This window comes from Lissotriton helveticus, chromosome 5_1 (genome assembly GCF_964261635.1).
Source record: "Lissotriton helveticus chromosome 5_1, aLisHel1.1, whole genome shotgun sequence".
In the NCBI taxonomy this organism is placed as follows: Eukaryota; Metazoa; Chordata; class Amphibia; order Caudata; family Salamandridae; genus Lissotriton; species Lissotriton helveticus.
This window is the reverse complement of record NC_136065.1, coordinates 1,371,704,372-1,371,731,688: the sequence shown is the minus strand read 5'-3', so window position 1 is coordinate 1,371,731,688 and position 27,317 is coordinate 1,371,704,372. Positions and strand designations below refer to the sequence as shown.

The 27,317-nt window shown below is 44.4% G+C and overlaps 1 protein-coding gene across 4 annotated transcripts in view; it reads right to left on the bottom strand.

Moving 5' to 3' along the window:
- The window catches only part of SCUBE3 (signal peptide, CUB domain and EGF like domain containing 3), a 1,212,393-nt gene that overhangs the window by 322,860 nt on the left and 862,216 nt on the right, over positions 1-27,317 (bottom strand). For 2 of the 4 annotated variants that reach the window (XM_078644301.1, XM_078644304.1), the window contains exons 7-8: positions 18,279-18,326; positions 13,935-13,982 (exon numbers count right to left, since the gene is read on the bottom strand). The exons of 1 other annotated variant lie outside the window; for it this stretch is intronic. In XM_078644301.1, coding sequence (XP_078500427.1) covers positions 13,935-13,982; positions 18,279-18,326 — 96 coding nt within the window. The remainder of the gene's footprint in view (positions 1-13,934; positions 13,983-18,278; positions 18,327-27,317) is intronic. One more of the 4 variants, XM_078644302.1, reaches the window with a different exon arrangement.

Sequence of the window (27,317 nt, the reverse complement as noted above, 5' to 3'; positions counted from 1 at the left end):
GAGTGTTCCCAATATATCCTAATGGGAACAGATTGGATCATCGATGGTCGATACACCATATTATGTCCAGTAACTCTGATCTCAGGCCCAAAGGTATTGAGGAACAAGGAGTTAGAAAGCAAAACAGGGCGTTTTTTGCAGCCACCTACCCCAGAAGCTTAAGTAATAAGGAACGAGGTAGCACGCCATGGAGTGCTGCCTTCAGCTTCTTACACCCGAGGTTTAGAAAATGAAAGGCCAGATATCAAACAAAGGGGTGCAGCCTTCAGTCACTTCACTTGCACCAGGGATCCAGGAACAAGTTGTGTGTTGCAGCATACCACAAACTGTTCCTCTAGTGACTGACAACCAAACCACAAAGACGAAGCATCAGCTAAGAAATACTTAACTACGAATGACAGGATTCTTGTTTAAAGCCCAGCAATTGGATTCCCACGGCCTGAAGGGCCAGCTAACCTCAATGGGATTCTCTAAAACCAAAGGCTCTCACTTAACAGGTAATAGAGGTTCTTTCTGTAACACTACCAGAGGAGAGTTACCGGAGCCTCAGCACTTGGGTTCCGGAGATACATGTTTAGATAAGTAAAAGACAGTCATATAAAGCACCATTCTATTCACAATACAGGCACTTGCACACTCAATCGAGTCATGTGCTCTAAAGCCAAGCTATCACTCTGTCCTCTACACATGACACTGTGTATCAGTGTGATAGACGTGCACTGTCTAGCAGATCCGAAATTCGCCCAATTTCAGTTAAAACTCCCGATGAGTCCAGGAAAGAGTCCCACGCGTGCCCTTATGGCCTTCCTAGTTTGGCATTAGTTGTGATTTAGCGACGTAGGAATTGTCTGATAAAAAAAACCTGAACAAACAGACGTCTGCCGCCTTCACAACATGCACGGAAGAGCCTATCCTGGCTGGATTCCGAGTCAGGAGACAGCTGCAATCATTCCAGAAAACTATTCTTCCACTGCACATGCTCAATCTTGTTGGTTGAAGGCAATAGTTTATCACATACAACGTAGGTCATATACATATACAAATGCGTGCGCTGAGACACAAACACACTCGAGGAAGTAGAGGCATAACTAGAGGCGACTTCCCTCACACACAGGAAAATGGTAGAGCAAACAACTGGGAAAGTACAAATATAGCACTAGAAGTGCAGGCTTTCTGCCCGTAGGAAAAGCACAGGATGGATGGAAGTCTCCAGCATCTACATGCATCAGGGCCATTGTGGGCACCTGTGGCAAAAGCTTCTCTACCACGGTCAGTATGCACCTCACACACACAGAACTTTGATACTGCACAGTGGGATTATCTTTCAGGCAGACAGTTTAGGGACAGCTGAGACAGCAATGGAGAAAGAAGAGGATCAGTTTAGGTAGCACCAAACGTACCTCACACATGGAAAACGTGCAATATGAACAGCAGCAGTGCAAACATCTACATCACAGTAAAAAATGTGACAACAACAATAAACACTTTCCTCGAACGCAGAACTGGAACACAACAGACTGCATTAAAGCATTTTCCTAAAAATATTGTCCACTGATCCTACATGGCAAGTAAGAGAAGTTCTAGAACTGTTCATAGCATGCACCGTAGGGACAGCAGCAGAGCAAGATTCGCCCAATCATTTGGCTCAGGTGCAGCAAACCAAGCTTCCATGGAAGTGCCCACTGTGAATGGTTCACTGGAACTCCCACAAAAAGCAATCAAATCCGTTGTCTAAACTTCAATGGCAGACGCAGTGCAAAAATCCCTCACAAAGAACAGATACATCATAGACAGCAGCAGTGCTAACATACCTTGCATATAAAGCGGGGGCAACATAGACTGAGCTTTGCTGTCACATGATAAGGAGAGCACATGCAGCAGCAGTGCGAGTGTGCCTCACCCTACAGAACAGGTAAAGCACAGGTAACAGCAGTGCATGCTTCTTTCTTACACAGAAATATGGTTCAAGAAAAGGCAGGTCACTTGTTTGTTCAGTGTGTGCAGTATGGGCCATATTATCGATGCATGGTCCCCTCTTTTCATAACCCATTCATGGGTGCATCCCTCAGTGGTTGGAAAGGAGCTCTGACTCCAGGATTAGTGATTACTGACTCCAAGGTCGAATGGACATTTTTCTTTAACATGGCGTGCACTTTTTCTGAGACTCCCTCTTAACCATTACTGCATATGTGCCTGGGACTTTTCCGGTGCAACTGTAACTATCTAGTGGTGTACTCAAATAATGTGATGTATTGTAAGACTAGTGCACAGATAGTTCAAAGTGACCCAATCTCACAGGCACCATACTAGGGGAATGCCCTTAAATTAACAAGCATCTCTCTAGAAAGTCCCCAGTTCAATCTCGGTATTTTCAGGCCTAGAACGTCTGCACCTAACTCGAGTTCGACGGTCCCTCTAACTGACTAAGTTTCTAATGTGACTTCTGCTGAGTGTGTGAGGATGGTAAGAATGTCCTCCATATGTTGTTTACGGGCACCCTTTCATGAGGGACTGGACGAGTATTGTGGGGAACAAATAGTATTAACAAATAAAGCAAAGAATCCTCCTTCCTCAGGCCTCCTCACAAGATACACTCAAGTTTCTCTGAGGACGGAGGAGTGTGTCAAGCTTGGTTAGTGGTGCAACCTCTCAAATAATCGAATGGACACATGCTTTCTCATGAGCCCTATTTCCCCACCACCAACGTATAACCCAGTACTGCTGCGTAACATTGCTCCGAAATGTAAGCTTTTACAGTTGGGTAATTAGTAAACAATAAGTACTAATGAAACACAGACTTCAGCCTGAGCATGCGGGTCTGCTCACCCACTATCTAGCAGCATACATATTTAAACTAAATAGAGTTAGCATTATGATATGCTAGTCTGAGCTACAGACACAGCTCTAAGTAGATGTAGGCATCTTGCAAACATCAAGTAAGTCTAGACATCACATACATTCTGCGTTAGTCAGGCATTTTTCTACACCTGAGTAAGCTTGGGTACACACTCAACCAGTATAAAATGAAGGATGGTTGCACTCAAATATTGCAGGACCATTAAGGTGCCATTTCTAGCCATTGCATGAAAACGATAGGCCCTGTGAACATCACTCAAACCTGGTCTACAGTTGAAAATAATGGTTCTGGCACGCTTAACATTGGAAAAGCGACGGATCATGTCGGCAGGTGCCCGACGATGGTCTCACCACCTAGTATGCTTGTGTCATTCTGCCTCTCCACTCACATACCTACTTTAATTGCGCTGCCCCACCCCTGTACTCTTTTCTGTTTTCTTGGAAGGGGAGGTTTCAATGGGGGCGGACAGCGACCTGAAAGTAAAACTGTGTTCTGCTGACAGGGCCTGCTGCCAGGTTTGTGGATTGTTTTTGTAGAATGTAGGGGTTACACGTTCAACTGATTTTGTTTTTCGACCTTCTACAAACTCCCTCATCCCCTCTGGTGATTCTTTTTTTTTTTTTTACTATGAATTCAGTCCAAGATTTAGATTTTAATCTACTTTTGACATTATGCTGGGACTGCTTAGTTTCTTCTATGCTATTTTCAGGTTTCATATTTACTCTCTGTTTCTCTTGCCCGCTAAGGAATGTCTAACTTCTGCCAGTCCATGTAGCCAGTCTTCCACCCTCATGGTAATGTATGATCTTGAATGTTCCTAAGAATCCTTTTCTTCAGCGCCTCCTGTTGCTTGCACTTCAATCGTGTAGTTATAAAGCCAGGGAGACTAAGGTAAGTCGCATAATGTTCAATCATTAGAAACATCTTACAACAATATCTGTTTACCACAAATGCTCTGGGTATAAATAACACTGCTAACCCTAGCTGCAACCTCTGAAAAGCTGCTGGATTAATACAGGGTAACAAGATGTATTATAATTTTAAATAATCTACCTTGCAGTTACATGGGAGGTGAGAGGGACGGGGAAGAAAGCTCCTACCTTTTTAAGAAAAATGTCACCCTTTAAAAGGAAGCTATATGTCTTCATTGAAAAATAAGAGGAATTTGGTAGAACTTGATGGAAAAATAATTCTTGATCTGCACATGGGTACTAGGCAAGCTTAACTTTCCTGCTACTAATACGCCACTTTTGGATGCTTGGACATTACAATCTGATCCCCACTCAATCTATAAGAGTGCATGAAATGGCCCTTGTCAACAGACCTGGACATGATTCTCAGATATTTCTGTGATCCACCCACACGAAAACACGTCCACAAACGTGTACAGTCATCAAATCTGCCAAAAGATTACGTTTTCAATGCAAAGGATCCCCTTACAGTGTCTCGGCATCCCGTTTCCAATAGAGTATCTATCTGTCCTTTCTGATGCTTTAAGCATTATTTGTCACTAAATAATGCTATCCTACAAGAACAAGTAGAAAATGAAAACTTTGACTTGTCTTGTAAATGGATCACTTTTACCTTACAGTCTCCATAGCTCATGGCTTGAGTGCAGGTTTGTTCTTTGCTGCACTTGCACTTAAAACTGGGCACATGCAAGCTTCTTAACATGAGCTCTCTCTATGCTCTGCTCTTTCCTGCACTTGCTTCCCTGAGCCTCTCCACCTTTTCTTACCCACTCACCTTGACCGCTCTGATCTGTGGCTCATCGAGGGCCTCATCTCCATAAGGTACATAAAGTAGGACATGGGGAGATGCACTTCTTTTCAATAAAAGACGGCCTGGTCTTCACAGGGGATGAGGTAAATGGGCATCATCAAAGCCAAGGAATGCTGAGGGCGGCCGTGGGTGGGAGGGAGTTTTCTGGCTACATGCTTTCTCTTGTGATACTTTGTGTATTCCTGTGTGACTCAGAATGTAAGTAAAAGGCACAAAGTGACTCACCGAGCCACACATAGCTCAGCGAGCGAGGGTTGAATCTCACAAGAAGAACAAAGCATTCTCCTCCCAGTCTGCAGACAGTGTGTCACATCCTGATTACAACGTTTAAACAAGCTGCAATCAATGCACCCAGGCATCTCCCTCAAACAAAACACTACATTTCATAAATCTGATGCAAATCTCAGTTACAGGAAATGCTGACACAATAAAGCATTTTATCTTATGCTGTCTACACACGGTAGTTCCTGTAGGTTTGTCGAACCCCATAAACTCGATATGGTTTTAAACAATGGTTAACAACAGCTCTTCCAATCCCGATCCCTTCACTAGTTACCGGACATATTTTGGTACAGAAATGTATAAGCCTGGGAATCTTAGGACTTTGTGGTTTGTTCAGGTGATGGTGACATTTTAAAGTCATGCAAATTCAAAGAGCACATCACTATTCCAAATGATGAGTAACCCAGATATGATTACAGCTCTCTTGGGAGAGACTGTATCCATCTGTCGGGGCTCACATACACAACATTTTCATTGGCTGCATTTTTCAGTGAATTGGGCCTCATTTCATCACAAAGAGTTTCATCTATAGGACACTCCTTCATTGACGGCAGTGCACTTAAAACCTTAATATTCGCAGACAAAGGTGAGTGTTCCAGTACTGGCTAGACCCCAGGTACATGCAGCTCAACTGTGATAAACTCAGGCAGAGTTCTCGTTCCACTGCTTCATATTCAAGGTGGATGTTACTGACAAGTGAAGGGAGGCAGAGTTGGGGTGTGTATAGCACCTCATTAACGGAATATAAATGCGAACCGTGCGTAATTCCTTGGTCATAGTGGCTATAGAGCTCAGCTCCTTAACAACTATTTGGAAGACCGTGCTGAAGCAGCAAAAAAGGGCAAATCAAAAACTGTTACATAAATACAACGGTATATCTAGCACGTCTTTGGGCACCACAGGGCCCTTCTCTTCAATGGGGGGAATCACCAACTATTCCACCTCAATGTTCACATTTTCCCACCACACGCTGGTGAAAGCACAGCATATATCAGAAAGGCTGGCACAGTGGGTGTAGAGAGGGGCAGTAAACAGGCACCGAGTGCACTAGAATCACCATGAAGATAATTATTGTTTGACGTAGTGTTCTACTAGTTTGATCAGGAGGTTTGAACCATCACGACGTGAAGAAGTTGCTGAGATGGAAATAAAAGAGTGGGCTGTCACTGGCTCAGATTTGCAATCCAGCATATCCTCAGCCTCCTGTTTAAGAAGAAAACAGCGTATTCCTGTCGAAGGAATAGCCATCCCATTTTGCTGAACATTCTGGTGAAGGCTCTCAAGCATGCTTGTCTGTGCAAAGAAACTACTGAGGGAGACAATGATTGCTATTGACAGTGTATTGCTCCCTATTAACCGTCTTCATGCCAAACACATACTCGTTCTTGATCTTAACATGTAGTGCAAGGTAACCTGCAGACTTGTTTGGCAGTAACAGGACATGGGTTTAGGAACATACCTGGAGCTGTAGTTGTACCCACAGGAGTCATAACTTGGCAAACCTATTCCCTTCATTTTGAGAGATGCTTGGGTGAAAGCCCTTTGCCTTTAGAAATGATAGCTGTAGCTACTACAGAGTAGACCAGGAGATTACTATATAAGAAACAAGGCTCACGTCTGGGAGTCTCAGAGTTAAATAATAATGCTTTTCAAAAACAAAATGAATTTGTGGCATGTTCAAAGTTAAGATATGTAGCCACACACTGGAACCTCCATAACTAAGAGGGATTGGCTGTACTGAGATAGAGTGTAACTGGTAAAAGCGAACCGTGGCTTGTGAGAAGGAGACATTGAGATCCTTTGTTGTGTTAGGAAAAGCTGTATTGCACAACTTACTGGAATAGAAAGAGCCATTTTATTCTTTGGAAAGGTTAAGAATCTTCGACATTAGAGTTTGCTCAAGTTCTTTTTGAAGGAACTGGCCCTGCTGAAGGAATAGTACCATTTGAGATTCTGAAAGATCACAAAGAGGCGATTTTGGGCTAAGGCTCTAGTAAATGAACCCTCAGCTTTTGTATAATGGTGAACAGGACTATACAACAAAGACTAACACAATCTACCCATAAAACCGTGTGAAAGGAGATCTGCTACCAGTGAAGAACCTACATTTTCTTCTCTCAATCTAACCTGCGATTGAACAAAATGGTGTACCAAAACCCTTTCTATTAATGACATTAGGGTGACCTAACCTCGAAAGAGAGCAACCTGGAAACCTTGAAAGATTTTTTCTGAATAAAAGATTGACATATAGGTAAAGAACCAAGTGTTTGGGTGTGAAAATCTATATTACTAGAGCTAACAATTCTTAGCACCGACATGCTACCCTAAAAATAGTACTAAAGGATTTTGCATATGAAAGGATCCTAACCAGCTCTAACCAGATAATCACGTAAGAAGAAACTATAGTATTGTTATTCAATTTCTGTCAAGTCAAACAGAACTATAAAAACTCCTCAGGAGGAACAACACAGAGATTCCCAACACCAAGGTCAAAAAGAAGCTCCTTGGCACGGGTTCTCATTAGCACAGATCAACTCTGGTACTGAAGAAGCACTACTTTTTGCAAATTGAAAACTTAATATTGGTGCTGGTGAACAGCTTTTCTAGGTTAATTTTTAAAACATTTTACATTTATGAGGCTTAATGAAATGTTAAATGAAATCTAGAGGTGTCAAGGAGGGTCCACAGCGGATTCCGATCCCAATATCTCGATGGCCCCTTTTCACCATTTTACCCATGATTGGAATGGTAAGACAGAGAATGAGTATCAGTAAGATATTGTGCCATAACTTGATCAACTTCAGGACAAAAAACAATGCAAATTACTACTTACCAACACCAAGTAGATGTGACGCTCGGCATCTAAATGAAGAGGTCAACTGACCTTCTCAAGAGTTGATTGAATAGCCTACTTAAATTCATGGTACCAAGGTATAAATGGGCTGCTAGTGAAAGTCATGGCAACCCTTTACCATACTGCAATCAACAGTAAAAATACCTGTGGTACGATCCACCAGGGTTGTCAATCTCCTGACCTGAAACTTTCCCTTGCGGAAGACTGTTTCTCTGACAATTGAGGGACATGGATATGAAGACTTGACCCTCAGAACAGCATTGAGGCATTCTGCTGATCACAGTACAGAGACCTGCACAGATGCCCTCCTATAAATATCTTCATTCATGACTTCATACAATGAACATGTCCATATTTGACTTCCTAAGCTGTCCACATTATGGATAGACAAGTGGATAAAAGTGATCCTCAATATCTTTTGTGGTATTTGCATACAAAAAGGACACTATCTTTTTGTGGGACGATTCCCCAGGCAGGTGACACAGGCAGTCACCCAAGGCATTGCTTGAATCTGGTTGCATAGGACATTCCCAAACATGATTACAGAGGGAACTGAGTTATATTTCGTCAGCTAATAAAAATAAATAAATATATATCTAAAAATCGGCAGGGAGCTGGAATGTTAGTTACTGAACTGAACAGCCCTAAACAGAAAAAAAGAAATTAAAACAACAGTAAGACAGAAAAAATGGGATCGGGAGCCATAAACCTAAGGAATTCATCACACCACTCAAAGGTGGAAAAACAGGAAATGGGTTGGGGCAGTCCATGTTATACAGTTAATATGGAAAGATGTTGTGTGCAGAGGCATGCCTGCGAATGAAGAGTCACTCTTTCACCTCTTAACAAAACAGGTGTATTTCTGTCCATGTCTGTTAAGACACGTTTATGCATACGGGGTGTCCAAATTAACTTGCACAGCAGGAGAACAGTATGCCAGAATACCATGAGGTATGTGGCCCTTAGCTCGTAGCATATAGACATCAAGTGGGTGAAACTCCTGAGCCAGAAGTCCTATTGCTTAAGGGAAAGTACCCAGGTGCACATCAGTTCCGAGATGTATGTAACCCATCATTTGTGTCATACCTTGGCCTTACTCTAGTCTTTACTTATTGCAGATAATAGGAAGGTGTAGTTGACATCTCTCTTGTGACAAGTCCCAGATGGAAGGTTCTAAATATAGTTGACTCCTCCATATCCAGATAACCTGTTCACATATCACTTCACTTTTGGCAATATGCCAGTCACATTTTCAAATGTTTTTGAGAGCAGGTCCATGTCAGGTCCCATGTGTATTTTCTACTATTTCAGTCTTTGCGACTACTGGTGGATCCAAGGAGTAGGTAACAGATTAAATGATAACATATTAAATGATAACGGATGTTATGTTATGTTATGTGGGGGTTTTCTATAGCGCTCGGCTACTCCGAAGAGTGTCCCGGCGCTTAAGATCCTTCACTAGACAGCGGTGTCGGAGAGACGAGTAACTTTATTGAGTGAACAGCAAGGTCTTTAAGCACTTCCTAAAAGCGAGCAGATTGCCCGTGGCTCTGAGGGACACGGGAAGGGCATTTCATAACTGAGGGGCGAGAAGTTTAAAAGAGCGACCGCCACATCTAGCCCGCCTTGTGACAGGAACCACGGCCAAGGCTAGGGAGGCCGATCTGAGTGGTCTGGAAGGCAAGTAAAAGTTCACCAGTCTCTGAAGATAGGAGGCTCCCAGGCCATGCAGTGCCTTAAAAGCCAGCGTCATTGTTTTAAAGACGATCCGTTTTTTTTATCGGAAGCCAGTGAAGGGTGGTGAGAAGGGCGCTGGCACTGGCCCTCCTAGACAGACCAAAAATGGCACGTGCTGCAGAGTTTTGAACAACTTGGAGGCGAGATAGGAGGAAATCAGGGAGACCCAGGTAAAGTACGTTCACATAGTCTAGGCGAGCATCGATCAGTGCCTGTACCGTAACTCTTCTATGGTCAACTGAAAGAAGGGGCAGAAATTTCCGAATCATCTTTAATAAGGCAAAGCATTTGCCCACCAGGCCCGATATCTGGGATTTGAAAGAGAGGCAATTATCAATATGAATCCCGAGATTTTTGGCGACAGCCGAGTCACTTGCTGGTGGAAACATGGCGGGAGGCCACCAGGCCTTCCAACTAGGATCAGGGGGGTCACCAAAAAAAAGTATTTCCGACTTAGCAGAGTTGCATTTGAGGCAGTTCAGCTGAAACCAGCCGAAAACCGCCTCAAGGCAATCTCTGATGTTCTTGCCATTGAAGTCGGAGCCTTTGCCGCACGTAAAAAGAAGCTGAGTATCATCAGCGTACGACACGATCAGCGCTCCGAGAGCCTCTGCCAGAGCCGCCAGTGGGGACATATAGATGTTAAAAAGCGTGGGGCTTAGTATAGAGCCCTGAGGCACTCCCACATCCAAAAACGGCATCTTGGCAGAGAAAGGGGGAGCCGAGACCGTTTGTTGGCGATCGGCAAGGAAGGATTTAAACCAACTGAACACCGACCCCCTTAGACCGATCTCCCAAAGTCTAAAAAGGAGACGGTCATGGGGGACGGTGTCGAAAGCCGCTGATAGGTCAAGCATCACCAACATGGCTCTTCCCCCAGCGTCCAGAGTTTATCTTAAAACCTCAGTGACTTCGAGCAGCGCAGTCTCGGTGCTCATGTTGGTTCAAAACCCAGACTGTGATGGATGAAGAATGTTATTGGATTCAAGAAAATTGGCAAGAGTGAGATGCACATGCTTCTAAACTACTTTCGCTAGGGCAGGCAAAAGCGAGATAGGCCTGTAATTTGCATGTACTTTAGGGTCGAGATTGTTTTTTTTTAAGAGAGGTAATATCAGGGCTTGTTTCCACCGCAAAGGGACCGTTCCAGTGCTCAAGGAAAGGTTAAGTACAGGGTTGATTAGAGGGTTAAGCACATGTGCCATTTGAGCACTCAGTTTTGCAGGGCAGGGATCTAAGGGGGAGCCAGATTTTAGGTTGGACACTAGGTTAAGAGAGGCTTGGGAGGTAATAGGTGGAAAAACCCAAAGAGAGGGGCTCAACTGGTTAGGAGGGAAAGGGAGCACAGGCAAATCGCAGAATGCCGGAGCAGCAGCAGCAGCAAAAGAGGCTTGAATAAGCTGGATTTTGTTCGCAAAACAATTGGCTAGCTCAGTGATCCAAGGCTCGGAGTGGGTGTTCCTGGGGGTACACCAGGGGGGGGGGGAGGGGAAATCCTTAACTATTCTAAAAATCTCTTTACAAGAGTTGGAGGCAGCTTCAATTCTTGAAGCATGATAGGACTTCTTACCAGCGTTAATGTCCTGGTGATAAACCCTCAGCAGAGCTCTGTAGGTTTCTTTGGAGTTGGCGTCGTAATGCTTTCGCCATCTCACTCCTGTATGAACCTCTCACTCATTTTGGGGCCCAGAGGTGCATGACACCATCCATCATTTTGAATCCTAGATACCTGGCATTCTTTCAATTGTCATAGTTCCACTTTGTCAGTGGGGCTTCAATGCAGTTACCCAAGTTGTATATGACTTAAAGGATCCCGAAAGTATGCAATGGAGTGCGGATGTCTACATATGGGCACCCGGTTTACTGTAGCTAGGTCGGATGCTTCAACGTGCCGGTGACACTCAAAAAGGTAGAAAGTTGTTTCTCTGCTTATGAGATTCAGAGTGTAGGCAGCTCAACAGCTCATGTCAGACTGCTCCTTTGGGGACAGAGTTAGATTGATTTGCATGTTGATGGCCAGCTCACGTAATGGCAATGAGAAGCTAAAGATTTATGGAATACCCTTCAGAGGGCAGTAGTAGTAGAGTATCCATAGATTCAAGAATGTCCGTGGCACTTCTTGTTCATTATCGGCATCCAGGTGCATTCCACTACTTCAGTCATGGTTGAAACAGAAACATATATGACAATTTTCTTCGAGGATTTTCAGCACCCTTCTGAGCATGGATTTCCACTATGGGAGTGCTAAGCCGATGTTCAATAATTCTTGAGTAGAGGAGCGATTTCTGAAGGATTTACAGGGTATGTGATTTGTGAGCTGGTGATGCATTTGGTGGATTCTTGTTTAGTTCTAGGTCAATCTAACATCTACAGGTAGACCTGATGTACAGCCCATGCATATGTTAGGACCTGTAAGTGGCCAAATCGTTATTACTTAACTCTGCCTACCGGCTTGACTGTCATGAACGAGAGACTGGGAGAACAAGTAAATGACAGAATGTGGAGGTAGACATGGCGAAACAAAAAGCAAGGGAGGAAAGCAAGAGAAGTATGTTGATAACAGAAGACAAGAACAGATGGGACAATAGAAGGGAGGAAATGCCGCCACTCATCGAATGTTACTCCTACTCTCATCTCAGTCTCACCAACTAATCTGAACAAGATGTACAAGTGTTATTCGTTCAGTTCCCCTCAATCACATCAGGCTTCTTTGTCACATTGTGGGCACAAAACTTTGATTAACATGAAAATGTGCTCTACTAAGAATTCTTGTAACAGTTCCTTTTATTAAATAAAAGTCTTTACTCATGCTTTGGGTGGAAGCAAAAGTATTGAAAATGGCTGGTTATATGAGGTGGGATACATCAGCCCCTGTAGGGGAAAGTAAGTCAACTGTCTCCAAATAGCTTCCTTTTCATATGCCACAGTTTGATGTGCATACTGACAGTTTCTATCAGTGGTGACACCGCGTGGAAAAAACCCTCGATAGAGTGGAATGTGTTCCAGAATATGACCAGCGGCTGAGGTTCATGCAAGCATTTAATTTATTGTAGTATTGTTTTTCTCGTTGAAACACCGGAGGTGAAATCGATGTGCCCAGACGTGGGTCCATTGGCACGCTCTGCAACAGGATATTCAATGCACCTCACTGATGAGTCTAACTAGGCTGAATCACAAGCAGGGCTGTGCTTTCTCCGAAGCAGAAGGGATGTGGTCTTACAGTTTGTGTGGGACTGTCCTCTTCGGGGCATGCTCAAGGTTGATTTGAATATTCTTGGTTTGTCGTCTGCAGCGCCAAAGTGAAACAAAGTTTAGAGGGCATTAATATTGTTGAACAGTACGCGTGTGTAAATATTCTCCAACTGCATGGGAAATGTATACCTGTAATATTTTAATTCTAGTTACCTCTCCTGGCTGACGTATTAATTTTCTGGGAGGAACGTGGGTGATTTTTCGCTGTTCCTCTGTGCAGAATCTTCCCAGCCCCCCAAATTTGTTTTCTTATTCGGTCCCAAGCATTCTTACGTATGGCAACATGCAAAGCCAACTCCAAAGCCATGTTGGATCCCGCAGTGCAAAGGCAGCAAGGGAGGGGTCACACCAATAATAACAGCAGTCGAGAGGGCCAGGCAATATGCAAGACAGAAGGGACTCTGAAGACGGGGGAGTGTTGGGAACAGTTATTCAGCGGAGCCAGGAAAAACACATGCAGCAACAGGGTGGTATCAAGCTAGAAGCTCCGAACAGGGAGGCCAGGCAGGTGAAATATGGAAAGCAGAGTTTTTTTTACACAGTGTAAGGCACAGCCGTTAATAGAGATCAAACAAGCACAGGTATCTTTGTAAACATCTGCTCATGGAGATCAGATAGGAAAAGGTAGTCATAGAGGAACACAGTGTTATAAATAGCCACTTAAAGGGGCTGAACAGGCTTAAGCAGAAGCAGAGAGACAGACCGTTAGAAATGCTGCTTAAAGGGACCGCGCAGACATAGGCAGCAGGCTATGGCCAAAGATATTAGATAGCTACTCAAAAGCAATGCTCAGAATCTCAAGCGTGCAGTTAGCTAGAAGGCCCAGGTGGCCAAGGCAAACACATCGAGAGTTGAAATCTCGATGGAAATTGAGAAAAACCACAAGAAAGCAAGTAAAACCAAAACAGGAGGAGGACTGTGTAAAAGCAACTAATAGAACTGAGAAACAGAGCAAGGAAGGAGGTAGAAGAAGCATGAAAGAGGGAGGGGTAGGTAGACAGGTATGACAAGTGTGAAGGGAAGGGAGAAATGAGAGACGGGAAGAAGGATGCATGAGAGTCAAAGGAAGAATGGAAATTAGATGGAGCAAGGGTGAGAGACAACAAAAGACAAGAAGTTAGTAATGAGGGCACGGGAGAATGGCTACAGAGACCAAACAAAAATATTTACCATTAGAAAACATCTGGGGGGTAACGAGTTGCTCAAGCCGTCTCTCCCCTGTTTGACATTATAAAAAAGTGTTTTAGAAACAGTGTCCAGCAATGGTTTTCATATCAATTTATCACTCTCCCCTCCTCCTCCCCACATCTGTTTTCTACCTACAGACACCACAGTTGGAAGAATCATCCCACCAATCCCATGTAGCAGAGGTAAGATATCCGACAGAGTACCAGTAATGCTATTTCAACTTTAAAACCTAAAGAATCAAAAGACACACAGAATGCTTGTAATCATTGAAAATCCTTCTAAATCCATCAGCAAAAACAAGACTGCTCCATGGGACACAATACATAAGTCTATTCACGAAATAAGGTCTATCCAGGGTTACCAGATAAGTTGAAAGCACTTAAAACACAGACATCCTACTGCTCCAGAATAGGCAACATGATACTTCGTCAAACTAGAATGTGGACAGCCATGTAGGAGGTAGCCAGAAATGTTTCCTTAAATGTAGTACAGTGCTCTAAGCAGGAGAATCTTTACCAAGTAGGACAAATAAGCTTAGAGTACACATCTGAAGACAGGGCTATTCTCACAGCAAAGTGATAACCCTATCAGCTCTGCAGCATGGCTGTCCGTTGAGCACTGACCCACTTAATGGGCATGTTGGTGCCCTAACAGTATTCCTAACAACCTAACATCTCCTGATGGTCAGGATACATGTCAGATACACGGAGAACACTTCAAAACTAGAAATATAACATATCTATACCCCGGGCAGCTCTGAAACAGTTCAGACATCCAGGACATCTCAAGTTTAAGTACTGAAATACCAGTTTTTTTCTTGATTGCTGGTTGCTGATTATGGCTACCCCTGCTGTGACTTTTCCTTCGAGCTCCCTTTTTTACTCACACCTAGATACGGTTCAGTTTTTGGTGTGCATGTTATAAACACCAAGTAAATAAATAATTTACCCCGCTACAAAGAAAGCAGACATCCTGAATCCTCGTCCCGTGGCTGCTTTGCTAGAGACGGGCACCTTTCTAAGAAAGAGTCAAGGTGCATTGAAGCCAACTTGAAAGTAGGGCTGAAGCAGGTTCATTGTATATAGGCATGGTCATCTCAAATCTATACACTGTGCCATCTCAGACAGAGCATGCAGGAAAAACACTTAAAATGTAGGACTCAGCCAAGTACAAGTAGAGTAGGGAGCTAGTTACACTGGGGCAAGAAAGCAAAGTAAATGAAATGTAGAAATCACACTGTTCCTCTTGAATATGCAGCTTGCACATCTCTTTAATAAATTACACCGCAAACAAGCTCTCCAGACATACCATATCCAAATACTTCAACAACTTTACATACAAAATAGGATGCGGTGGCCTGTAATCAAATATAGCATTGATGACAGTCATAGTAGGCAAAGACTGAGAATACATTCTCTAGCAAGAAGAGTGATGGTTGTCTGAGATTCAGAATCTGGTATGCAAGGGAATCCAGTCAGTTGCAAACAATATTCGCTTGATGACAGCAAAAAGAATGGCTTGAGGATTTTTTAATGAATGGATAGGGATGGTTGGACCTCTTTGATGAACAATTAGGACAGTTAGAGTTCTAATGGATAGGGATGGTTGGACCTCTTTGATGAACAATTAGGACAGTTAGAGTTCTAGCAGGAGAGGTAAAGGAAAAGTAGCAGATACTAGGAAGAAAATCCTAGTTGGATTAGTGGAGCCTCAACGATGTGAAGTAGGCTTATTGAGTTTGCACTGATGGTTAGCAGGTATTGTCACTTTGAATGAGCAACTAGTCAGGTGAAGAGAATAAGCCTTACAAACTCTGTTAGACTTGTTATGTTCAAGAGAGCCCGTGAGGCTGTTCGGCATACAAGTCTAAGGTTCTGAACTACTAGAAGCTTTTGAGCTTGTGAGCTTCCAGGCTGGTAGCGAGTAGTCACTTACTGGGAACGATTGCCTTTTAGGTCTGTTGTTTACGTTACACTTTGGTTTAGAATTTGCATAGAGCATTACTTGTGCGGTGTGTCAAAAGAGATCAGTTTATATGCAACATAATTTCTTTGTCTACAACTAGTGTGCCAGTGCTTCCAATGGAGAGTATTATATACACTAAACCTGGCTGCCTGAGGTCTCTTTACATACTGAGCCTCAATGATCAAAAATGTACATATGGTACTGATCAACAAGAACACATGCTACAGCACAAGCAAAAAAAACAGCCTAACAGATCTGCTGCACTACGCATTTCAGACTAGTTAATTCAGGCCATGCTCTTATCATTGTGGCAGAAACACAGTGGCGTCTTGATATTTTCATAGGAATTATTCCCTTAGACCCTCCTGAACAGACCTTATGCAGTTACTTCCCTACTAAGTCATTCTAATTGAATTGAACATAGAGAGATAAGTCCTGTAAACAGAGAATGAGCAAGCTCCACATTCAGTGGAAATGTGACCATCACTCCCAAGATATTAACTACAGTGTGACTACTTGCACTGGCACAGACAGTTTAATGTGCAATCTATAGTATAGTGCCATACAAGTATAAACAAAACGTACACTAACCAAAGCACATGAAAAAACATCATTCTTATAAAGGTCCCCTGTCTTGGAAATAGCAATTTCAATAAGGTCTTTTCTCTTAAAAAGTTTCCTGTTTAAATACTTCCCTTCCACAGTTCCCTTTCCGCTTGGGATAGGGGGAAGTTGTCAACTCAAGTCCATATCTCTCACTTAAGGGGGCCCCATCAAGCAAATCCATTAATCTCCTTTTGGACAGAAAGGAACAGTCACGCTCAGTTAGTCACTTGTTTGGGTAGTATTTACAGGTGAAATACTATCCTCCTTGGGATTATGACTTTATAACCGTTCAAATATGTCTCACTCTGTCACTCTCCGTTCCATTGTGAATATCTGAAAGATGCCTGGGCCTCAGAGCAGTCTCATATTCAATTATTCCCTTTTTTCCTTGCTGGCTATTAAATATCACACCTTTCCTGGGATCAGTGTCCCTGTCTTTTACATCTAGTGCACATCCAAAAAGTCTATTACACTGAAAACCTATACTTCGCCCAAGGCTCAGATACATGTTTTCATGTAATTCCCTTCTGATCAGGGGTATTTCATATCCTCTAAATTGTATCTTGTTACTGGATGAAGAAGGTTGCTCGCACTTAACTGTTCACCTCGCACAGGGTTGCGGGTCACTGTCCAACACTCAAATAGTCTTTGCTTCCAATCACCATTATATGCAAATATTCAATTTGCATTGGAGTATGTCACAATTCAAAGCTAATGTGTGCTGAAGATTCTCTCCCCTCCTCCATTTACTACTTCTTAATGCTTTTAAACCACTACCACACCAACGCATAACCCTCGTGATGAAGGTTTCCAGAACTCAACATTTCTGCTCTTTTCTTCGATATTTTACCATCAACCCATCCCAGTATCAAAAAGGCTCTAATATTAAAAGATCTCGAAACCATGGAATACTCCCCTCTCTCAATCTATATCTGACATTCAAAATAATCCTTATCACAAGGTGTCATAAAGTCAGACACTCAAGTATCCTTAGTGTTCGTCTAGACTTATACTTATGTAAACCGGAAGCATAATCAAATCATAAGCCAACTACCTTGGAAGGTTACCTTTAACATACAAGAGCCTAAAGGAGGTTTAAGGGTTAGGCAATCCGAGTACTAAACTGATGAGTGATTAGAATTGGGCCGAATTTAGAGAAAGAAGAAGTTGAATTTCATAGTGTTAGTTTGCGATGTTAACAGCAACAATAACACACACACATATATATATATATATATATATATATATATATATATATATATATATATATATACACACACAGACACGCATAGGGAGAGGTAAAAAAAAATCATAAGAAAGGAGCAGAAAGTCCATAGTATTGTGAATGTCTCTCATGTTCACCTGCAAGTTTAGAAATTATAAGCCAGAGGACGAAAATAGGGTAAGGTATGAAGGATTGACTGCAAAGGTTCTTCCTTCTGCTATGCATGGACAGAGTAAACATGTCACGGAATATTAGGGACACCTCTCTGCCAAATATACCAAATAATAGGGCTTGGAATAATGTATGGGGTTGTTATGGGTTCTTCGCCTCCTACTACAAGTGCCAGCTGTGGGAGATGAGTGGTTAAGGATTCTCACTTATGGCATTACACTAGATTTAAGAGTGTAAGGGGTCTCACTTATGGCATTCAGGGCCAGTTTAATGAGAACAGAGGACTGGGACGATATAAAGGTTTCTCACCTTCGGCCACAGGCACCAGGCACAAGAGTAAGCGTGAATGGGGCTCTTACCTTCACTGACACTCCTGACGTGGCTGTCTGGGCGCAGTGCCGTTGTTGCTTTAAATTAAAAAAAAAAGTATGAGTGGTGTTCCTTATCTACCAGATCAAGCCCCTCTTTATGATCCCCCTTCCCATCATTGTACCTCCCCACAATTACCTCTCTTTGCAATAAAATCTACTCATGCACATTATGATGAGAACCACCATGAGCTGACCTACTCTGGCCACTCCTTAAACTAGTCATTTCAGCATAACCCTTGCACACCTTTGCCCATAGTTTCCCACCCTAGTGTGTGGTCCACAAAATTACATTTTCTTTCCACTATACCTGCTGTACTTCGTGCCCAATTTGTACCTTTCACACTGGTGCTCACAAACCACAGCTCAAACAATATTGTGCTTGCTCACCATGGTCTCTGCTTCTAAGCTGCAGCTCATCTTTGATGAAAAGCTGAATTTTGTCACCCATGCAAATCAAACAGCATGCACTGCATTCCACAAGCTAAGGCTTATAAGAAAAATAATCCCGTTCCTTCCAGAAAGTGCTGGAAAAACTGTGGTGAGCTCATTGGTGCTCTCCTCACTGGATTACTGTAATGGCCTATTTGCCAATGCCCAAGCCCGGGTGGTCGCCAAACTAAAAACGATTCAGAATGCGGCGGCAAGAGACTGCTTTCCAGGACCCCCAAATTTAAACCGATTAGGCAAATAATCAGGAACTACCACTGGCTGACGATTAAAAATCGGATTCAATTTAAAACCCTATGCCTGACATTCAAAGCGCTTCACAAACAAGGGCCGGAGTTTCTTAGAGAGCAGCTTACTTCTTACTGTCTTATTAGACAACTAAGATCTATGACACTGCATCAACTAGTGGTACCGCGCACGAGGACTGTCACCTGGGGAGACAGACGCTTCGTGGTCACAGCAGCCAGACTCTGGAACTCCCTTCCGCTAACGATCAGGTCAAGTCATTCTCTTCTTCAATTCAGGAAATTGTTGAAGACGTGGTTGTTCAACCAGTAATTCGTCCGCTCCTAACTACTGACAGGCTTCTCCATCTTTCTCCTCAGAGACTTTAACTGAATTCATAGCGCCAAGACGCCCACGGGCATTTGTTGCGCTCTATAAATAGCAAAAATAAATAAATAAATAAATCTTTTACCGCCATGACCTCTGCTTCCTCCACACTTATTTATGGCTTCAAAGACAGTTATCGGCATTCCACCATGACCTGTCGCTTCCACCCTGCCTCATGACCTATCTCTTCCACCCTGCCTCATGACCTGTCTCTTCCACCCTTCCTCATGAATTTCACCTCATCTCTGTTCGCCTATCATGAGCCAGTTTTTCACACAATGGCATGAGCTTCTACACTCAACTGAAGTGTTTATACACTATCCCTGTTTAAGTAACATCACCTGTGCATTCACATAGAGTACCCTGGCACAAGGAGACATACGTCTCTATTACCTCACCAAAACGACTTCATCTTCAATCATATTAAGAAACCTGCAACCATGTTCTACCAAAACATGATCTGTGCTGCCAAGCGTATGACCATGAGCCTGCTTTTCTACCAGGACCTTTGCCACACCCTTCTACCGTATGTGTCTCCGTCCATGACTATGTGTAGGAAATCATTCCATCTGCATCCTTTATCTGGCAACCAAAAATCCATGCTGAACCATCACCGCCTGCCTGTTACTTGACATGTCTCCCTCTTTGACCTGTGATTTCTTATCATGCTTGTGCATCTTGACCTGTAAAATATGATTTTCGTAGCCACTCTGGCTTAGTTCATTTACTTTAATTCTTCGTGGTTAGCTGAATTTAAAAAAACAACATCAATAACAAATTTCTCTTCAATTAGCGTTTTCGGGAAGAGAAATTTTCATGCACATAAAAATACTTTCAATGCCCTACACAATGATTAATGAGTTTAAATGAATGGCGTTACTTCTCCGTGTTTACACTTCACATTCAAAAACACTGAACTATTACACTTTTCAGTAAAATATGGTAAATAAGAGCTCCTTTGCCGATTAACATTTAGCGGAAGCAATACATGGTAACTGTAGGGCACTAAACCCAAGTATCCATTGGCCAATGCCTACTCTATGTTACTACTGGATTATGTCGATGGTTATCGTTTTATACGCATACTCTTCTGAGAGGATTCCGATGTAGCTTTGCACTTTTATGGGAATGAGCCTTATTTTTAGTGTAGTCTTAATCCCTTATATCCACTAGAGGAATTTCGTTTTGTACCACAAGTTAACTCATAGCATATCCACAACATGATGCTTTTTAAAATCTTACTTCAGGGGGAACACATACAGTTTGTTTTATAATCTTTATTCTTTACATGTTCTCGTTTTAACAAAAAAGTTAGTACAGCAGCTCGTTAGGGTATGCATCATTACTGTGCATATTCGTCTCTGTTAATCATTGTGAAAACTCCTCCGAGTACATTGTAAACATAGCAAGTGTAACATTTAACTTTCCCAAGCATTTGTACATTTTGGGGCGTTCAAGCTACAGTAGTGGTTTCCATGAGGTAAAAGGAGGAGTGTGCTGCTATGTTCTCTCAGGTGGGGTGAGAGTATCCCAGCCTACACCTCCGCGTCGCAGCCCGCTTTCTTTTATTCTCTTCTCATGTATGAGGCCACTGCCATCCTTATTTCCCTGACAGTGGTGTAGCTAGATCGCTGGCCTCCCGCGGCGGTCCCTGCATTAGCTGCCCTACAACGGCTGCATGTAAGAGCGGGGGTGCTGGCGATTCCTGTATTTGCCGCCCTGCGACGGCCGCAGGTAAGAGCAGGGGAAAGCCACCACCCCCAAAACTCGTACCCCCTGGGGCGGCCAACCCAGCTCCACCCCCGCACTGGTCCCTGAGCACTCATATCTCATCTCTATCTGCATTTTCAAAGTTAGTTACTAGCGCCTGCCAGAGATCTGAAATTGGATTCCTAAGAGCCCCCTAGAGTCCTCCAGTCAGAGTGCTGCTTCCGCCGCCCTGGTCTAGATCAGCACCTCTGCGTTTCATTAACTATGTGGTGGGCAATCTGTCGATTTCCAATTTCGGACAATGTCCCTGCCGGATGCGGCAAGCGCTAGTACACCAACTTTCGTTGCTAGCCGTCGGCCATAAAGACCAAACAAGCATTTACAATGCAACGGTCTCGCCTTTGCAAAAGTTAGAGCTATTGGCATTGTAAATGACAACATTTTTATTTAAGTGTTGGTTTTGAAAACAGATAACTAAATGGCATTGTCATTTACAATGCCAATAGCTTAATCTCTCGCAAATGCGACACCTATTGCATTTGCACACACACACACACACACACACACACAGAACCCCACACACACAGCCACACACACACAGAACCCCCCACACACACAGAGAACCCCCCCCACACACACACAGAGCCCCCCCACACACACACAGAGCCCCCCCCCCACACACACAGTGCCCCACATACACACACAGAGCCCCCCACACACACACAGAGCCCCACACACCCACAGAGCCCCCTCACACACACACACAGAGTCCCCCACACACCCAGAGCGTGAAAGGGGGACGGTGGCAGCTTCCTCCCGGATCGTTGTGTATGGCTCGCTGGTTCCTAGGCGCCGCTGCCCAGTGCGCTGACTGTTAATTTAGAGTCAGAATAGGTGGTGCTGGGTCCCCTGAGGACGCATGTGAGCTATGCACTAGTGCGGGGACACACTGTTAGTGTAACCAGGTGCTTTAAAAATTCAGTTTACTTTACTTACTTACTTTACACACAGAGCCCCACATACACACACAGAGCCCCCCCCCACACACACAGCCCCCCCACACACACACAGAGACCCCCCCCCACACACACAGAGCCCCCCACACACCCAGAGCCCCCCACACACCCAGAGCCCCCCCACACACAGAGCCCACCACACACACAGAGCCCCACACACACACAGAGCCCCCCACACACACAGAGCCCCCCACACACACAGAGCCCCCCACACACACACGCAGAGCTACACACAACCAGGGGTCAGAGGCAAGAAAAGCGAGCACAACCAGGGAACAGACGCAAGAAAAAACGAGCACAACCAGAAAATGCGAGACCTATTGCATTTGCACCCACACACACACACAGAGCCACACACACAGAGCCACGCACACACACAGAGCCACACACACACACATAGCCACACACACACACAGAGCCACACACACACACAGAGCCACACACACACAGAGCCACACACACACAGAGCCACACACACACAGAGCCACACACACACACAGAGCCACACACACACACACAGAGCCACACACACACAGAGCCACACACACACACAGAGCCAAACACACACACACACAGAGCCACACATACACACACAGAGCCACACATACACACAGAGCCACACATACACACACAGAGCCACACATATCCACACAGAGTTACTAGTTTCAATTACGAAAGCATAAATTACTGGCACTGTCAGAAAAGTTTCACCCTTGCAGGGGCGTAGCATCCATCGGTGCAGTGGCACCAGGAGACAGAGGCCTGAAGGTTAGCGGCCTCTTGGTGCACCCAGGCTCACCAGTTATGCCCAGTTTTACAGGCTGGACTTGTTGCTAGAGCTGCACGTGTTTTGTAAGCTCACATATCTTTGGCTACAAAGAGGTGCACGGAGGCTGGGAATTTACCGGACGATAATCTGCTCAGACTCTCAGAGCATTAGTGGCGCAGTCTGGAAACCCGGGGTCTTATTTACAAGCCCCTTGCGCCGATGTACAGGAAAAGAGAATATTCCTTTAAAAGTAGTGCAAGGAAAGAGTCGACAGTTGTGGAAGGAGCATGCGATTCAAAAAATGGTGAAAGAGCAAGTGGATGCTGATGGATATGGGAGGAGACTGGGCCTATTGTAGGTGTCACTTGCAGCATGACGCTCTTCCAGCAGGCAGGCCAGGCAGTCTTCCGAATAGCCCATCAAAGCCCGCAACACTAACAGCAGTATCAGCCGCTCTTTAACGGGAGATTGATTAATGCGGAAGTGAAGGACGCGGTGGGAGGGCGCGGAGCGGCAGGGATGAGGCAACAATTGCAGACACTGCCGCGTGAAGCTCTGCTCCCCTTCAGAAGAGGAGGGGGAAAAGCACACGCTGCAACAAACATCTTACTGACGTCTCGCCCTGAGCAAAAATCTGGCTGCGTCCGTCTCTGCGGCGATCAATCCCTGGAAACTGTGAAGGCACGAAGAGACCTCGGTCTTCTAAAATTAGTTGCCTAATTATCAATTGATTTCCGTGGCACGGTATTGTCTTGTTTCACTTTGGAAAAGCGGGGAAAAAGCAGCATGCCTCTTCTATTAATTGCATAGTAGAGAGTGAGTAGTAGAGAGTAGTACAGAGAGAGTAGTACAGAGAGTAGTAGAGAGAGAGTAGTACAGAGTGAGTAGTAGAGTGAGTAGTAAAGAGTGAGTAGAGTAGTAGAGAGTAGTAGAGAGCAATTAGTAGAGAGTGAGTAGTAGATAATGAGTAGTAGAGAGTAGTAGAGTGTAAGTAGTAGAGAGTAGTAGAGGGTAAGTAGTAGAGAGTAGTAGAGAGTGAGTAGTAGAGTGAGTAGTAGAGAGTGAGTAGTAGAGAGTGAGTAGTAGAGAGTAGTAAAGAGTGAGTAGTAGAGAGTGAGTAGAGAATAGTAGAGAGTACTAGAGAGCAGTAGAGAGTGAGTAGTAGAGAGTAGTAGAGTGAGTAGTAGAGAGTGAGTAGCAGAGAGTAGTAGAGTGAGTAGTGGAGAGTGAGTAGTTGAGAGTGAGTAGTAGTAGAGAGTAACTAGTAGATAGTGGAGTGAGTAGTAGAGTAAGTAGTAGAGTAAGCAGTAGAGAGTGATAGAGAGTAGTAGAGAGTGAGTAGTAGAGTGAGTAGAGAGTAGAAGAGAGTGAGTAGAAGAGAGTAGTAGAGAGTGAGTAGTAGAGTGAGTAGTAGAGTGAGTAGTAGAGAGAGTAGTGAAGAGAGTAGTAGAGAGTGGTAGAGTAGAGGGTGAGTAAGAGAGAGTGAGTAGTAGAGAGTAGTAGAGAGTGAGTAGTAGAGAGTAGTAGAGAGTGAGTAGTAGAGAGTAAGTAGAGTAGAGAGTATTAGAGAGTGAGTAGTAGAGAGTGAGTAGTAGAGTACAGGGTGAGTAGTAGAGAGTAGTAGAGTAGAGGGTGAGTAGTAGAGAGTGAGTAGTAGAGAGTGAGTAGTAGAGAGTGAGTAGTAGAGAGTGAGGTGAGTAGTAGAGAGTGAGTAGAGTAATAGAGAGTGAGTAGAAGAGAGTAGTAGAGTGAGTAGAAGAGAGTAGTAGAGTGAGTAGTAGATAGTAGAGTGAGTAGTAGATAGTAGAGTGAGTAGTAGAGAGTATAGTGAGTAGTAGAGAGTGAGTAGAGTAGTAGAGAGTAGTAGACAGTGAGTAGAGTAGTAGAGAGTAGTAGAGTGAGTAGTCGAGAGTAATAGAGAGTGGGTAGTAGAGAGTGAGTAGTAGAGAGGTAGAGAGTAGTAGAGAGTGAGTAGCAGAGAGTGAGTAGAGAGTAGTAGAGAGTGAGTAGTAAAGAGTGAGTAGTAGAGAGCAGTTGTGAGTAGTAGAGTGAGTAGTAGAGAGTGACTCAGAGTTGAGATAGAATCACTCACTGCATTGAAAACTCAAACTAATTAAGAGGCAGCATGCAGATCAATCCTACAAGTGTCATATCCTGCTCTCGTCACTCAAATCTCCTATTTCCAGCTCACAATGCTGTGAAAATGTGCAATTCCGACTACCTCTCTAAAAAAATGCCCTAAATGGATTTCCGCATATAAACGAGAGAGATGGAAAGAGAGAGAATAGGATTACAGGGCGGGTCGTACAGCCGCATGCTGGGGAACCATGGCCCAGGGCTGAACCTTATAATCTGCTTTGCTTTTTATTTTTCTTCTTCGGTGTATGATATGGTAATTGTTGCTGGGGGAGAGGCACGACTCACGGGGCGAACGTCAGACTCCCATAGAAAACAGACCTCACCCGGGTCAATGGGACTCTTCGGAGCAGGCCTGTATTTAAACTTTCTCCTTCACTCATTCATTCAATCATTCTTGATATGCTGGAGCATTTCATGTGTTACGGGCGGCTTCAAAGCGCTTCCGTCATGGAAGCTCACTAGTCAAGATCTAGTGCACCACAACCCCACCCTGAACTATTAGAGGTCCCCTAGTGCACTGAAAGGCCCCATGAATCTCAATAATGCCATGCAGTGCGCATCGTCTGCGTGCAGGGAGTGGGCCACTGTACATCAGCGCTGAGAAGCAGAGTCAATGCGCCTTGCTCCCAACAGGTAATGTACTAGAAGCGTCACCTGCAATCAACCCCAACTGGAACGTGCTGTATGCGTCTTCTCAGTGAAGTGTCACAACCTAACACTGTGCATGCAGACACCGTGAATGTAGTGGAATGCTGCTAGGCACCTCCAGTGCACCTCGAACATGACATGCAGAATACTACCTCACAGAAGAGGGAACAAACACAATTTAACTCCATTCATGCAGACACTGAGTGTAGTGGAAGGCTCCTAGGGGCCTCCAGTGCACCTCATCCAGGCAAACAAACACCGTGATTGTAGTGGAATGCTGCTAGGCGCAACCAATGCACCTCAGCCAGGCATGCAGACACAGTGAGTGTAGACTCGTTTAAATGCCTCTACATTCATTATTCTTTTCCGACAGCACGCGTGGAACAGCGAGTTCCGCTTAAAGAGGAAAGCTGCCCGATGCAAATGAACGCATAATAATGCTGCTCTGTGGGAGGCAGCGCCCACATTCCTGGGGTGGACCGGGGTAAACAGGCTCTTTCCAGGCAGCCCCGTTCTCCACCTCCACTTCCTTTTCTGGGGAAAGTAGGTTTCAGTTGAAAAAATGCTTGTCAAGAGATCTGTGGCTGCTGGGAGCGCAGGGGTGTGAGAAACTAATCTCAAGGTGAGGCGCCCTCTACATGTTGACTCACAAGCACGTCCACACCCATCACACAGATACACGGAAGCACTTCATTTTAATGAGACTGGGGCGCGCGCGGCAATCTCTGCCTACGCGTAGTTCATGTAAAGGCAAGTGCATGCGGGCTTCCGTAGTTTTGTGTATGCAGCTCTAGCTTTAGCTAAAGCAAGGATCCCGGAACATACAGACCAAAAAGGTGCATGGCCTGACAAACACACACACGGCGTGCTCTCCCTCAACAATATACCTCTTACAGCACAAGTTACCCGCATTACACGGAAAGTGTACGAGCATACAGCAGTGGACTGAGGGTGTGTGTTATACCAAGTTACTGTAAGACAGTAAAATATGCATACATGAACCACTCAGAAGCGCAGCAATGGAGGCACAAGTTACTCGCATTACGAACTGGATGGCCACTGTGACATAGTGGGGTCGAGGTAGAAAATGTTAACATAGCCAGCCGGGCCCGAGGGACAGACATTCAGAGAGCCCCAAGAACATCGCAAGGGGGGAAGGACCACCATGTTTCTCCGAGAAGCCCAGAACTCGATAAGGAGCGCCCCAGTGTCATGGCGTCATCTTGTCGCCCTTAACACACCGCGCGTCGGGCAGCACACATACCAGTCCTTCGAAAGACAAAAATATAGAAGAAAATATTAACAGCACGGACCCTGCCAATTTTCCTAGTGAAACTGAGAGCCGTCGCTGGTCTGTAAAGGATACCTCAAGACCTGGGACCAAGGTTGTTACCCGAGCACCTAGCTCTGCGAATGTATACTGTCAATGCAATAGGACACAAATCTCAGGTAACATGATAAAGTGACCTGTCAAAAGCTATAGCTTAGAATATTCATGGCCACTTTTCCTTACCAGCCCCTCCCGGCTCTCGTTTAAAAGTTTCAGTCACCCGCGCCTCTAATTAAAATAAGACTCTTCGCCCGCCACACCCCCACATACAGTATACCAGTCTGTGAAGAGCGCAACTATCAATTCATATGCGCTGTGCACCCTCCCCCAACCAAAAGAGCACCTGTGCCAAATCT